The sequence below is a fragment of the Giraffa tippelskirchi genome, chromosome 7 (assembly GCF_054371585.1).
Source record: "Giraffa tippelskirchi isolate mGirTip1 chromosome 7, T2T-mGirTip1v1.2.pri, whole genome shotgun sequence".
Classification (NCBI taxonomy): domain Eukaryota; kingdom Metazoa; phylum Chordata; class Mammalia; order Artiodactyla; family Giraffidae; genus Giraffa; species Giraffa tippelskirchi.
In genome coordinates this window covers 134,650,606-134,665,280 of record NC_137281.1, presented here as the reverse complement: position 1 = coordinate 134,665,280, position 14,675 = coordinate 134,650,606, and the positions used below count along the sequence as shown (strand labels likewise).

Sequence of the window (14,675 nt, the reverse complement as noted above, 5' to 3'; positions counted from 1 at the left end):
AGGAAATATTTTAATACAACAAAAATAAATGTATATAATATTTTTAGATGTAGACAAAGTAGTGCCTAGAAAAATGTATCCATTAAATGATTATATTAGAAAAAATGACAAATAATACTCAAAGCAAGCAGAAGGAAGGAAATAATAAATAATAGAAACAAATCAATACAACTAAGAACAGAAAAACAATAGGGAAAAATTAATGAAACCCAAAATTAGTTCTTTGAAAAATATATAGATATGGCTTCCAGCTGATCAATTTCCAGATTATTTGTAGGAGGGACTGGGGAATTGCTGAGGAGACGAAGCAATTTTCTTTTTTTTTCAGAAGGGGAATTTATGTTGGATCTTCGTTTTAGTTTCAATTCTGTTATTGTGAATAAAGGGACTCCCTAAAGCCAGCCACTATAACTTTTCTCCCCTTTTAATTTGGTTCTCTCATAAGTACCGATATGAAAGCGATTTACTAATTATGAGATCTTTCAAGAATTTCCTTTCAAATATAGCCAATCATCATCTGGTCATTGACAAGTAGGATCTCATATTAATTTCAAATAGTGACTCGAACCAATAAACCTGTTTTTATGGCTTAGCCAAAGATATAGGAGGCAACTCACAAGAGGAAAAAAAAAAAAAATATATATATATATATAGATATATAGATAGTCCTCTACTCAGACAGACCCTTGCAAAAAAATGAAGATAAAAATTACCAATATCAGGAAACAATGGAGAACTATCATAAATACTACAAACACTAAAAAGATAAAAAGAAAAAACTATGCCCATAAATTTAACCTAAATGAAATGAAAAAAAAAAAAATTCTTGAGAAGCCAAATTGCCAAAAGTCACTCAAGAAAAAGATAGACATTTTGAATAATTCTATATACCCCAAAGAAATGGAATTTGTATTTCAAAATTGTGTAACAACAAAAATTCCAAATTCAGCTGATCTCTATAGAAAATTCTAGCAAACGTTTAAGAAAAAAATACTGATTTAACAGAAATCTGTCCAGACTATGAAAAAGGAGAAACATTTCACAACTCATTTTATGAGGCCAGCATTACCCAGATACCAAAACCAAAGATATTGTGAGAAAACTATAGATAAATATCCTTTATGTAAATTGATGACAAAAAATCCTCAACAAAATATTAGCAAATAAAATCCAGCAATATATGAAAAGAATAGTATATCATGACCGAGTAGATTTTATCCAGGTATGCAAGATGGGTTCAATATTCAAAAATTAAACATTCATATGATCAGTTCAATAGATGCAAAACTGCATTTGACAGAAATCAATATCCTTTTTGATTAAAAACTCTTAACAAATTGGAATAGAAACAAATTTCTTCAATATAATAAAGAACATCTACAGAAAGTTACACCTAACTAATACTAAATAACAGTGAAAGACAAAGTTTATCTACCAAGCCCAGGATCAATACAAAGATACCCACTTTCACCATTAATTAGTCAAGAAAAAGAAATAATAGACATGAATATTGAAAAGGAATAAATGACAACTGTCATTTCTCTGATATTATCTACAAGGAAAAGTGCAAAATAGTTATTTAAAAAAGCTATTAGAACTCATCATTGAGCTCAAGGAGGTTGCAAAATTCAAGATTATATGCAAAAATCAATGACATTTTTATATATTAGCAAGTAGCAATTGGAAAATGGAAGTTATAAATACACTATTTCCAATTATATCTAAGAAAAGGGAAATACCTAGGTATAAATCGAACAAAATATATATAAAACCTGTATGCTAGAAACTACAAAACAGATGGAAAAAATTAAGAACTAAATAAATGACGTGGTATACCATGTTAATAGATTTTAAAATACAGTATTATTAGTGTACTATTCTCTCCAAACTGATCTATGGATTCAACACAATTCAAATGAAATTCTCAACAAAGTTTTTTGTAATAATCAATAAGCCTAATTTAAAACTATATGGAAATAAACTAGATTAGTCACAGCAGTTTTTGAAAATACAAGTCAAATACTCACCTGATTTCAAGACCATAATGCTATAGTAATCAAAGCAGTGTGTTATTAGAGAAAGAATACAACTATAGATTAAGGGGGAAAATGAAGTCCAGAAATAGACCCACACATATATAGATAATAGATTTCTGACAATGTTATCCAAACAAGCAATAGAGAAAGAATAGTCATTTTAACAAGTGGTGTGGGAATTATCAGATAGCCATATGAGAAGAGGTCTTCATTCATACCTTACATCATGTAAAAAATTAACTCAAAATAGAGCATAGCTTTAAATGCAAAGTTTGAGCAAACTCGGGGAGATAGCGAAGGACAAGGAAGCCTGGAGTGCTGCAGTTTATGAGGTTGCAAAGAGTCGGACGTGACTGAGCAACTGAACAACAACAACTAAATGCAAAATTCATAACTTTAAAATTTCTAGAATAAAACACAGTAGAAAGATTTAGATATGATACCAAAAGCACAATTCATAAAAGCAATACTTGATAAGGTGGATTTCATTTAATTAAGAATCTCTGTTCCTTGAGGGATATTGTGAAGAGAATAAAAACTCAAGCCACAAAACAAGGAGAAAATGTTTTTAAAGTACATACCTAAAAGGTAACTCATATTCAGAATACCAACATAATTTTCAAATCTCAAGAATAAGAAAACAAACAATTCAATGAAAGTAGGCAAAAAATTTTACAACCCTACAAAGATGTCTTACAGAATACAACTACATGAAAATATGCTTAGTGTCATTAGTTACCAGGGAAATGCAAATGAAAGCTAAATGGGATGTTAAAACCTATGAAGGATCTGTGATTTTACTCTATTTGCACAATAAGTTTGTCTGCTACTGTTTTATAGACTTTGGCAAAGATGCACGACTTCTGGGTCAGAGACAAAGGACAATTTATTACTCACAGTACCTCCAAGTATCAAAGGGGCAACACAGAGGTAGGCCCAGAGAGATTCCATGCATACATTGGATTTATGTTACAGCCAGGGAACACCAAGTTTGGAAAACCTCTATCATTTGCAAGCAAATTTGCCTAAGATATGCCCTGAAGAGAGACATTACTTTACTAGACTGGACAGCAAACAAATATCCTCTGTGCTCTGGAGGGAGACACTAACTTCCAAGGCTGTCATACAAACACCCTTGAAATCCAAAACAAAAGGCTGTTTGTGGCTCTGCCCTGCTCATAGCGCATGCAAGACACCAATGGAAAATTATCTCCCAACATGAGTTATCACTACACATGTATGAGAATGGCTAATAATAATAATATCACAACCATAAGGATATGAGTGACTAGAAATCTCATACAGAACTTTTGAGAATGCAAAATTATACTCTGGAAAACAATAGAATATTTTTTTAATAAAGTTAAACATATACTTTCCATATGACCCAGAAATATCACTCATAGGCATTCGCCTAGTTGAAAACAAAAAACTTGTTCTGCAAATATTTATAGCATTTTTACTCCTGGTGGCTCAGATGGTAAAGAGTCTGCCTGCAGTGCGGGAGACCCGGGTTCGATCCCTGGGTCAGGAAGATCCCCTGGAGAAGGAAATGGCAACCCACTCCAGTATTCTTGCCTGGAAAATCCCATGGATGGAGGAGCCTGACAGGCTACAGTCCATGGGGTCGCAAAGAGTCGGACACAACTGAGTGACTTCACTTTCTACTTTACTCCTATTGCTAAAAACTGGAAACAACACAAATATCCCTCAAGGGATGAATGGATCAACAAACTGGGACCTTCATGCAATGGAAAATTATTCAGCAACAAAAAAGCAAACTACTGGAACACAGGACAACATGAAGAGCTCTCCAGTGCACTACAGTAAGTACATTATGGGAAGAATCAGACTCAAAAGCCTACAAACTACATGATTCCATTTACATGACAGCCTGGAAAAAGTAAATAGAAAGAGAAAATACATCAGCAATTTCCAGGAACTGGAAGTAGGGAAAAGGATTGACTCCAAATGGGGGAATTTTTTGAGGTGATGGAACCGTCTTATACCTAAGTGGTGGTGATTAAACCATGTGTTTGTCAAAACTCACAGAACTATACACTAAGAAGAAATTTTACTGTATGTAAATTGTAACTTTTAAAAGATTAGGGGTAAGGAAAGTTACATGTATAAGCTCTAGCATTAGACTACCTAAGCTCTGTGTGTGTGTTAATCGCCCAGTTGTGTCCGACTCTTTGCAACCCTATGGACTGTAGTCCATCAGGCTCCTCTGTCCATGAATTCTCCAGGCAAGAATACTGGAGTGGGTTGCCATTTCCTTCTCTGACCCAGGGATCGAACCCAGGTCTTCTGCATTGCAAGCAGATTCTTTACTGTCTGAGCCACCAGGGAAGCCACCTAAGCTCTGCCTCTTCCTAAATGTCAATCTTGGGTATAATCTTGAATTCTAAGCAACAATTTTCTCAACTGTAAAGTGAGATTAATAATAGTATTCAGAGTTGTTAGCTTTCCTTGTTGTTTCATTGGTAATTATTATTTGATGTTCTATTATACATTCAACATTGTGTTTGATATTGAGGATACAAAAATGAATCTGTTACATGGCTCCAGGCTTCCATAAGGCTACAAACATTTTCTGAATGAACAAATTAACCACAATTGTTTAACTGCCATTAGATTATTACAAAAATTAACAGAAGCCAGTGTTAAACACTTACTGAGCCAAGTTCATGTTAATTATTTTAAATATAGGTCAACTTAAGCAAGAATTTTCTAAAATAGGAATAGAAATTTCAAGTCAAGTCTAAGAAATCCTACTAGTAGACCAGATATTTCTAGGATAGTCTTTATAGATAATTTTAAAAGACTTGAAATTGCATCTATTTATAGTTTATCAGCCTCAGAAAGCATTAGTCTAAATTGCTTTCACCAATTTATTCTAGCACATAATATTACTTTAATTTGAGTAAGAGGATCAAAAAAGCATTATAAAAAGAATATGAAATTATATTTCTTCATTTACCAAGACTTCATGTATCTGGATAAAACATTTCTCTAAAAAATAAAGCTACAAGGAATCACTGAAAATAGATGAAGAAACTATGAAAGTATTCCATAAAAATCTATTCCTGCCAACAAGAAGAGAATTAATGATTTCACCTTTATATAACATAAGAGATCCAACCATCTGCATGAGCCAATACCTTTCTCTGTCTATCATGTACCTCTCTATCAATAAAATGGAATGTCCTTACTTCAGGCTTAGTACAACAGAAGTATGAGAAACTTATGCCAGAACATACTACAGCTACTTTTATAGAGTTAATTACATTTTCACCATATTCATTATGCATTTATTGAAGGCCTATTATATGCTCATTTCTGACAGGATGATGCTCTATAGGCAGTTTGTTTTAAATGTGTCCTTTCCATTCAAGGCTAGAAGAAAAGCGAGCTATTCTTATTCCAAAGATTTCCTATCTACTGTCATCTCACATCACGTCTCAGTACAACACTGTGAGAAGTGTTCTTGGAGTGTTATCAACTAAAAATTCTGCAACGAGTATGGCTTTTTGCACAGGATTTCACACTGAATAATATAGTAACATCTAGAGATTCCTAACCTAGTTTAAAAAAAAGAGAACATTTTAAAAGATATTTTAAACAGCATGACATATGCACAAGGGGCTTCTCAAACAGAACCCACAGATTCGTTCTCACCATTTCACTTGCTCAGAACTATTATTTTGGAATATGGAGCCCACCAATATGGATCTCCGAAAGTTTCACTCATTGAAAATATACCTAAGGATTATATCACTCATTAAGAAGCCAGTGTGTGAAAAGATATGAGAGAAAAATAAAATTCAAATGATAACTGAAACAAATAAAAATAAAATGAGTACAAATTTCCCTTGGACAAACCCAGAGAAAATGATTACTGGCTAGCTTACCTTGCTTTTTTCCATTAACATTTTCTAAAATACCAGAGAGGTGGCTGTCAAAGCCATGTTGAAGGCTACTGCTTTGCTTTTCAAGGTGATGTTCTTCCTCGACAATAGGAGAAAGCACACGTGGTGGCTTCTGGTCATCAAGGGTCTGATTGGACCACAGGGTCATTATGGAACAGGAGTCCTTTGCATGTTGGCCAAGTATGGGGCTTGAACTTTGGCCAGAGTCCTGCAAATCACTATTACAACAGGAGAAATGATCCACTTCAAGAAACGAGGAATCTGTGTTCTCTTGGCGTCGATCAGTGCCTTGTTCTTCATCTTCAAAGGAAGTTTCTGGAATCTGAATATCATTTAAGTCCTGGTCTAGCATATCACTCAATTTAGAGTCTTGTTTGCTGAAGTTAACCAGCGAAGCATATAATGTATCTCTTGCTTGCTGGAGAGCTTCATAAACCCTAGATATCCAGGAAGAGATGGGCTGGAAAGAGTTCTGAGCATCCTGAGATGCCATGGCCAACAGCATGGCCAGTTATCTGATGTCTACAAGTCCACTGGCTCCATTCCTTCAATATTCTGGACTTAATGTGAACTACAGAACATGTATGATGAGAAACTAAACTGGACGTCTCTTAATGGCTGTGAATATTTCACTCTCAAAACTTCTCAGCTGAAACAGAGGAAAGAAATACTTACACCTGTTAAAGTTACAACCTCAGGCCACCGCCAGATTCCTACAGTCTATGTCAAACAGCATTTGGGGACAAATAGGGGTCATCATTGGAATCCTTAAGGCAGCTAAATAAAACTGACTGTGAAAGTGTGAATGTAGATTATTTCAATGCCTGTTCACCTCTGCAGACATGTGCAAAACTTCCATTAGCAGTAATGGGCTCTATTCATGTGGACTGAAAGAAGTCTGTCCTCATAGGCCATGCTTAACAGCGTGAAAAGGATAAATGAATCTTCATTAAGAGGCAGTTGGATGTGACATCTCAAAATAGAAGAAAGGTCAGATGCTTCATCTGCAGATCCCAGAGAGCAGGCTAATAAGCATCTCTGCACACAAAGATTTATCCTTTCAAAGGAAAAGTGTACCTAGAATTAAAAAGCTTTTAACAAATCTGAGAGCAGGGTTATATATTTTTATGCAATTTTCAAAAATTACACATATTCTTGGGGAACAACCAACCTCTGAAAGATTGAGGGTGGCAAATGGATTACACAGCACACTGGAGACATGTCCTTAGCATTCTGTTACCCTTGTCTGTGTTCCAAATGCCCAAAGATAGCCCTCCACAACCTGCGAGATTCCTGGGAGATAGTTCTTCGCACGAGATTCACAGCCTGATGTAGGCAGCTACAGGACATCGACCGAGTAACAATGTACCATGAAGATTCTAGGGCTAAATAGCTATACTTCCACAGATATACATGCATACAAACAGGTACATATATACCTGTGATACATAATCATATGGACGTGCATTATGTATGTACATACTTATTGCCTTTACATTGCTCATCAGTATCTCACGATGAATGTTAGAAATGACAGCAGAGCATTCACTGCTTGCACTTAATCACCCCATCTCTTTTATAGTAATAGCTCCTTTCCGACCAAATCTATCAACCATCCTTTAAATTTCAGCCCTCTTGACCTCAGGCTACTACACATGACATGATTACCTACCTAAAAATTTCTCTTTAGACTTTGTACTAGCCATACATTGATTCATTCAATAAACAAATATTGATTAAGTGACTATGAAGGGCTGGGCACAATGCCAGGTATAAGGTAACCCTGAAGTATCTGTCCCTGTGGAGCCCACATTCCAGTTAAAGGGAAACTGAGCTCTCTGCACTTTCTTGAGGCTGAATAATTCATGTGTCTTTCAGGCTCTTCCCTGTCTACCCACCAACTACATAAATGCAATCACTCATTGTCCTACAGTTTCTCCTCTCCTCCACTTTATACTCATCAGCTAGGAGAGTTGACCTATCCATAAGTCTCAATTAGCATTCATTTTTAAAACTCCAAAATATACATCTCCAGGCCTAGCTAAATCCCTTTTACCAGACTTGCACATCTGGTTATCTAAGCCAGTGGTTCTCAAACTCTGCTGTGTCAGAATCACCTGGTGAGCTAATAAAGAAAACAGAGGCCCAGGTTAATTGAAGGACCTGGACCTTTGCATTTTTGTCAGGTGCTTCAGGTGATTCTGACACCCACCCCCCAACGTGTGACAAATGCTGTTCTAAGGAAAGAGCTATACTTGGACACCTCACCCAAATCTCAACTTCAGCTCATCAAAACACAGCACACCACTTTTGTTACAAGGGTTCAACTCTCTAGACTTACATTTGCAAGTGAAGTGTTTGTCGCTCAGTGATGCCTGACTCTTTGCAACCCCATGGACTGTAGCCTGCCAGGTTCCTCTGTCCATAGGATTCCCCAGGCAAGAATACTGGAATGGGTAGCCATTCCCTTTTCCAGGGGATCTTTGGTTGTGAATTTCTCTTCAAACCTCCCCCTTTCCATTCCTTCCATCCAAAGTTCTGCTAATTTGGGGTCTATAAAGAGTCACTTCCATTACATCTTATATAGTTATCACCTTTCCCCACAGCAGATATTACATACCTAGTCGGTTTCAGTTTCTAGTCTTCCCCAGCTTCAATCTATCCTCTAGGTTTGCTCACCATACTTGATCTTGCATCAGGTGTATTGCCTGTCTTCTCCCTTAGAATGGAAATTCCATGGAAGGCAGGGACTGTCCATTTTGTTCTCTGGTTTATCCCCATGCCTTCAAGTATGCTGAGCACATAATAAATCTTCAATAAGTGAATTAACAATCCTATTTAAAATTGTGCAAAGAACAGTGTCTAGCATATAGTATGTACTCAAATGTGTTAAACTAATTAATAAAACCTTCTCAGAACTGTTGAAAACATCTTAATGTTACCATACAAATTCCCTGCTTGTAACACTGAAGAGTTCTTTCAGCGTTTGTTCCACCCCATTTCACCACCCACAATTTTTTGCGTTTATTTTTTGTATGTTTGTTTGCTTTTCCTCCATAAATATTTTGCTTAATTTAATATGCTTTGGGGCATCACAAGCCTTGAAAGTTTCCTAAAAAAGCACTAGGCTTAGCTTCTACCACTGTGCTTTACATGAAACTTTTTAAGATAGAAATAACATATCTTCCTTAATAATCCAATAATCTTTTTATTTTTCTGTTATACAGAGAAAACTTTATTTTCTTATAGAACCCCAAATCTTTGAATTTATACCAGCATTTTCTTATCCAATCTTGGATCTAGTAACAGCCCGTGCTTTTGGTCTCATGTCTTCATGTCTCCTGAAATCTCTGTCCATCAAACCCTCATGGCAACATTTTAAAAAATAAATCTTGCATCATTCTCCTAGTTTAAAAACAAACCACAAAAAAATAAATAAATAACAGTATGGCTCCCTATTTCTTCAAAATTTGAGCAATGGCAAAGGTTAATTCGTTTGTTAACACAGAATTTTTAAAAAATTAATTTGAATGCCTCCAGCTCACTGCAGTCGTCACCCCTCTCTGTTTATAACCACTAGCTTCACTCCTTTCTGTGTAGTCTGCCTGATCCCTGGAGGCATGTGGTTTTCAAGTTCTACGCTGTATGATCAAGTTTACATTCTTTACCATGGCAAACAAGAGGAGAGACGCTCAAAAAATTGATATCAGCACTGTCTTACTGCCCTTACGGCCAGAGCTGGGGGTTCCCTAAGCGGACCTCTTGCTGGGTGTCGACTCTTCAACTGCTGAATCACTAGCTGTGAGGAAGTCTGGGGGTGCAACAGGACAGTTGCAGGGGCCTCAGATCAATGGTTCTTTATCAACCAACTTGGACCTATTTCAATACCCTCTCTTTTGTCCTAACCGAAGGTCCAGCTGAGTGTGAGCGTTCCCACTGACACTACCCACAGTGGGAACTCAGCCAGTCCTCACCACTCCTCACACTAACACACTGAGCGTTTTCCAAAGTGACTGCGCTCCTTCCCGAGCTCTGCCTGCTCTGCCCAGGATGCCCTCTCTCCCTTCCCTGCCTGGCAAACACATACTCTCTAGAATGAGTCAACTCTTCATCTACAATCAAAGGTGTGGCCTCAGAGTGCTTTGAGTGTGCCATTATGATAGAAGGTTTTATTTGTTGTGGTGATTATTGGTCAGGCTTCCTCTTCCAATGGACGGTGAGACCTTAAGTGCTGGGACTGTGTTCATACTTTCTAGTTCCAGGACACACACATGGTAGAGACACTATCAAAGTTTGTTGAATGAGTGAATGAAAAGTACTAGTGAAAAAATGTAAAGCTAAGTAGCCCTAGTTTCTTCATTTCTCTTCAGCAGTAAAGTAGGTGACCTCTAGCAGTTCCCTTCCACTTTAAAACCCAAGAATTTATCGGTGTGGGCAAAAAGCATTTTAACACTGAGGCTGGATGTGTTCTACAGTAAGTAACCTTTTCAGGGATTTGTTCTTTACTTTTCTCAATAACTATCATTAGATGATCTCAAAGAGATTGGAAAGACACCAAGTCTCAGTCTATATCCGAAAGGATGTTCAGTTGTTGTATACCAAAATAGTTCAAGGAAAAGACATCTAGAGCCAGAATCTGAAAACTTTACCAAGTTAGCATCACTGGAGAGATTTAATTGTATATTAAAGCAGTCTGAAGCCAAAGGGTTATGAACTGGCAGTGTAATCATGGAGATATCTTCACTGCTTAGGTAAATTTCAACTTAATTGGTGAAGCATGCCAAGGGTAATACCAGTTATACACCTGGTATCCTAGTTGGGGGGAGAGGGGCTGGCTTTCTTACTGCTTAGAAGACAAAGTTGATTCTAGTGCTCTATTAAAATTTTTAATAAAAAATAAAATGAAACTACATGAGAAAAGAACAGATGGTCCAGGTCCCTTGATTAGAAGAAAAATACAAGTAAAGTCTGTGGTAGCTGAGAGGGCTCATTATTTGAATTAAAATAGTTCATGAGCTTCTATGATTTTAAGTATAATATATACTTACAGGCCTCTCAAAATATTCAGAATAAACTAGCAAGCTAATAAAGAAATAGTAGCAACTGATAAAGATGAAGACTCTCATACCAGTCAATCCTAAAGGAGAACAGCCCTGAATATTCATTGGAAGGACTGATGCTGAAGCTGAAGCTCTAATACTTTGGCCACCTGATGCAAAGAACTGACTCATTGGAAAAGACCCTGATGCTGGGAAAGATTGAAGGCAGGAGGAGAAGGGGATGACAGGGATGAGATGGTTAGATGGCATCACCAACTTGATGGACATCATTTTGATCAAGCTCCAGGAGTTGGTGATGGACAATGAAGCCTGGCATGCTGCAGTCCATGGGGTTGCAAAGAGTCAGACGTGACTGAGTGACTGAGCTGACTGGCTAACTGATAAAGACAAAAGTAAAGCCACTGATGAATTCCTAGGGGCTACATTTCTTTATTTTGTTTTAATTAGAATTACACTTTAACTATAAAAGTGTTCAACTAAGGTCATTTAAAACATAAGAAATGACCACACAGTCAACACTAAAGAGTTGTGCTTATGCAGGGAGAAAATGATCAAATTCCTGAGCTATACGTGTTGACCACACACGTTGACCTTTGTGCTTTCTCACACATGTTGACCACCCTGCAAAGGGTAACCATGAACAAAAGTGTGCCATCCCCAGAATAAAAATGCTCAGGGTCTTTTAAAGGCTATTAGGTAAATCTTTCTGACCCCACTTCCTATCTGATGACAGACGGTTGGATGGAAGAGGAGAGTGATGACCTAAGAAGAAAACCAGCTTCTAGGAGTGATGCCTTAAAAAATCCATGTTATTTTGATGAAATCTCAAGTGGAAGCCCATAAACATGTATGGTTTTTAAAAGATTATCAGCTACTGGAGAGAGTCAGATACATTCTGAGAGAGAAGAAAATGTTTCAAGTGATATGGTCCCCAGGAAACCAAACCCCAGATCAAAATCTTATACAAGTTCATCTACTGAAGTGTGTTGATGTTTAACATTTTTTAAAGGAGAGATCGCTTTGGAAAATCTACTCTTATTCTCTACCAAAATCTGTAGGGCAATCATAAGTAAACGTCATGAATACTGGGTTTATTTAAAGTCCCTCTGGCAGCCATTAGTTAACTTCCTTGTGTCATCTGTTAGATGTGGGTTATTTATTATTGGTTTCCTGGAGTGGCCATGAGGCTAATTAAGTCTATAATTTTTATGACAATTATCATACCTTTAGGAGAAAGGCATTTTGCATTACCTAGCATGAACAAGAAGGCTTAGAAAGATGAATAATGCATGAAGTCAAAATAAAAACTATAATATAGGCTGCAAGCCATCTTTAGCACGATTCCAAAGAGTCTATAGGTGTTTTCTGTTAAGAGCAAATTTGGTATGTGAGTACGAAAATGTGAAATTGAGATGAAATATCTTTTGTAGCCTTTGTCCAAAATGTGTTCTAAATGTTGGGTTTTAACAAACACGAAAATCGACTACTGAAGACTCTTGATGTCAACAATATAGATATAACACACCCATATTGTCATTGCTGAGGAATGGGCAATCCAATAGACCCTTCACTGCTGGGCTTCAGGGGGGCAATTAGCAAAAAACAAAACATGAAACTTCATTCTAACCAAAACATACTTTCATCACTAGACATTGAGGAAAATTAGTCAGTGTGAAAAGAATTAGCTTTGGAATCACACAAAATCAGTGTTGGATCGTCCCTCAATTACGGCAGAGCACGGGGCCAGTCAGGTTACCTGGGTGCACCTCCATGTCTTTATCTGTAATATGGGGAACACTACCCTCTACCCCCTGTCTTGCAATTCACTATGGAAATTGGGTTATACAATGTTTTTAAAGCACCTGGAAGAGTCCGGTACATAACAGCCACTCAAAGCAGCTTTTCATTACTAAACTAAAATTTTTGACATTTTAGAAGGTAAAAATAGATTAACCTTACATATACAATGGATAAACAACAAGATTCTACTGTATAGCACTGGGAACTATATTCAGTATCCTTTAATAAACCATAATGGAAAAGAATATGAAAAAGAATGTGTACATATGTATTACCGAATCACTCTGCTATACACCAGACACTAATACAACACTGTAAATCAGCTATACTTTAATAAAATTAATTTTTTAATTGTAAGGTATTTTCCTAATAAGTAGTCAACGTGGGATTCAAATCCAGGTTTAAGGATTCCATGGTCTATTTTCATCCCATTTCCATCCCACCTTGGTTGCCTATTTTACTAATGAAACCCTTCTAAAAATAAAAAATTTTGCAACTTTCCAAAATAAGTTTGATAAAGTTTGAAAAAATTACTTTTCCAAAGTAAGTGTAATAAAGTAAAAAAATTCTAAACTACAACCTAATTCAAGGAAGGCTTATTTTAAAATCTATTATCAGACTCTATGCAACAGAAAGCTTTGTATATGAGCATAATAATCTCAAAAAGACTTGGGTTGATGTAACAAGAATTTTTAATTGCTTGAGGTTTCTACCCCTGTAACAACATCTTTTAAATATTCTCCAAATTTCATAAGCCCATTGGGTATTTTGAAGCACCTATTATCTCCAAGGCAGAGATGTAAATATGGTTCACAAATATTCAGTGGTTACATAAACACATAAGGTCTCCAGCATTCCAGAGGGACTATTTAACGTGTCTTTAATAATACAATTTTCTTAAGACATTGTCACCACTTTTGCATAGAAATACATTTTCAGACACATGTTTTCATTGAGAATTTAGAATCAATTATATTTGATTAATATTTACCTTTTTAAAGACCCGATCAAAATGAGGAAGAATCTCACTTTGCATCACACTAGCTAGAGTGATCACAGTCGACTTCCCACAAGAACGCACCTGTGTTCCAAGGCCACTGGCACATATCGGGGCTTTCCTGGTGGCTCGAATGGTAAAGAACCTGCCTGCAATGCAGGAGACCCAGGTTCAATCCCAGGGTCAGGAAGATCTCCCGGAGAAGGAAATGGCAACCCACTCCAGTATTCTTGTCTGGGAAATCCCATGGACAGAAGAGCCTGACGGGCCACAGTCCATGGGGTTGCAAAGAGTCAGGCATGACTGAGTGACTGGTACATATTAACTGGCCCCAAATAAAGGAGATTCTAAAATCTCAATTAACATCCATAGCACAAAAGAATGTAATTAGAAGGCAATGTAATGAAATTGAGGAAAGCAAAATGCAGGCACAATTAACAGAAATTACTCTCAGACTACTCAGGTAAATCTCAGGAGATTTACCAGGTTGTTGATTTTTGTTTCAAGAGAAGAGACAGAAACATCATTCATATCACTTGAAAATGCACTAGGCTTGAAGATAAGAAAAAACTATGGAGCTAAGATAATTGTAGCCCTCTGGAAATAAATTAAGCAATACTGTAATTATCAGCAATCATTTAGTGTTTGTTAAATTTTTTTCATTAATTATAGAAATAAATCAGCTTGATGAAAATTTGTTTTAAATAAGAGGGAAATAATGTATAAGTCCTCCACCTAAACCCACCTCTCGTTATTTTTGTGTATTTCTTCTATAATTTCTCTTTGCAATTTGCATAGAATGGTAATCACAATACATAGTAACCTAATAGTTCACTTATCTCCTTATCTT

At 36.5% G+C, this 14,675-nt stretch overlaps 1 protein-coding gene across 3 annotated transcripts in view; it reads right to left on the bottom strand.

Annotated features, from left to right (window-relative positions):
- SYT16 (synaptotagmin 16) overlaps positions 1-14,675 on the bottom strand; it is a 287,045-nt gene that overhangs the window by 119,600 nt on the left and 152,770 nt on the right. For 2 of the 3 annotated variants that reach the window (XM_081509813.1, XM_081509812.1), the window contains exon 1: positions 5,951-6,473. The exons of the other annotated variant lie outside the window; for it this stretch is intronic. In XM_081509813.1, the coding sequence (XP_081365939.1) occupies positions 5,951-6,473 (523 nt within the window). Of the gene's footprint in view, positions 1-5,950; positions 6,474-14,675 lie in introns of those variants that run through there. 3 annotated transcript variants of the gene reach the window in all.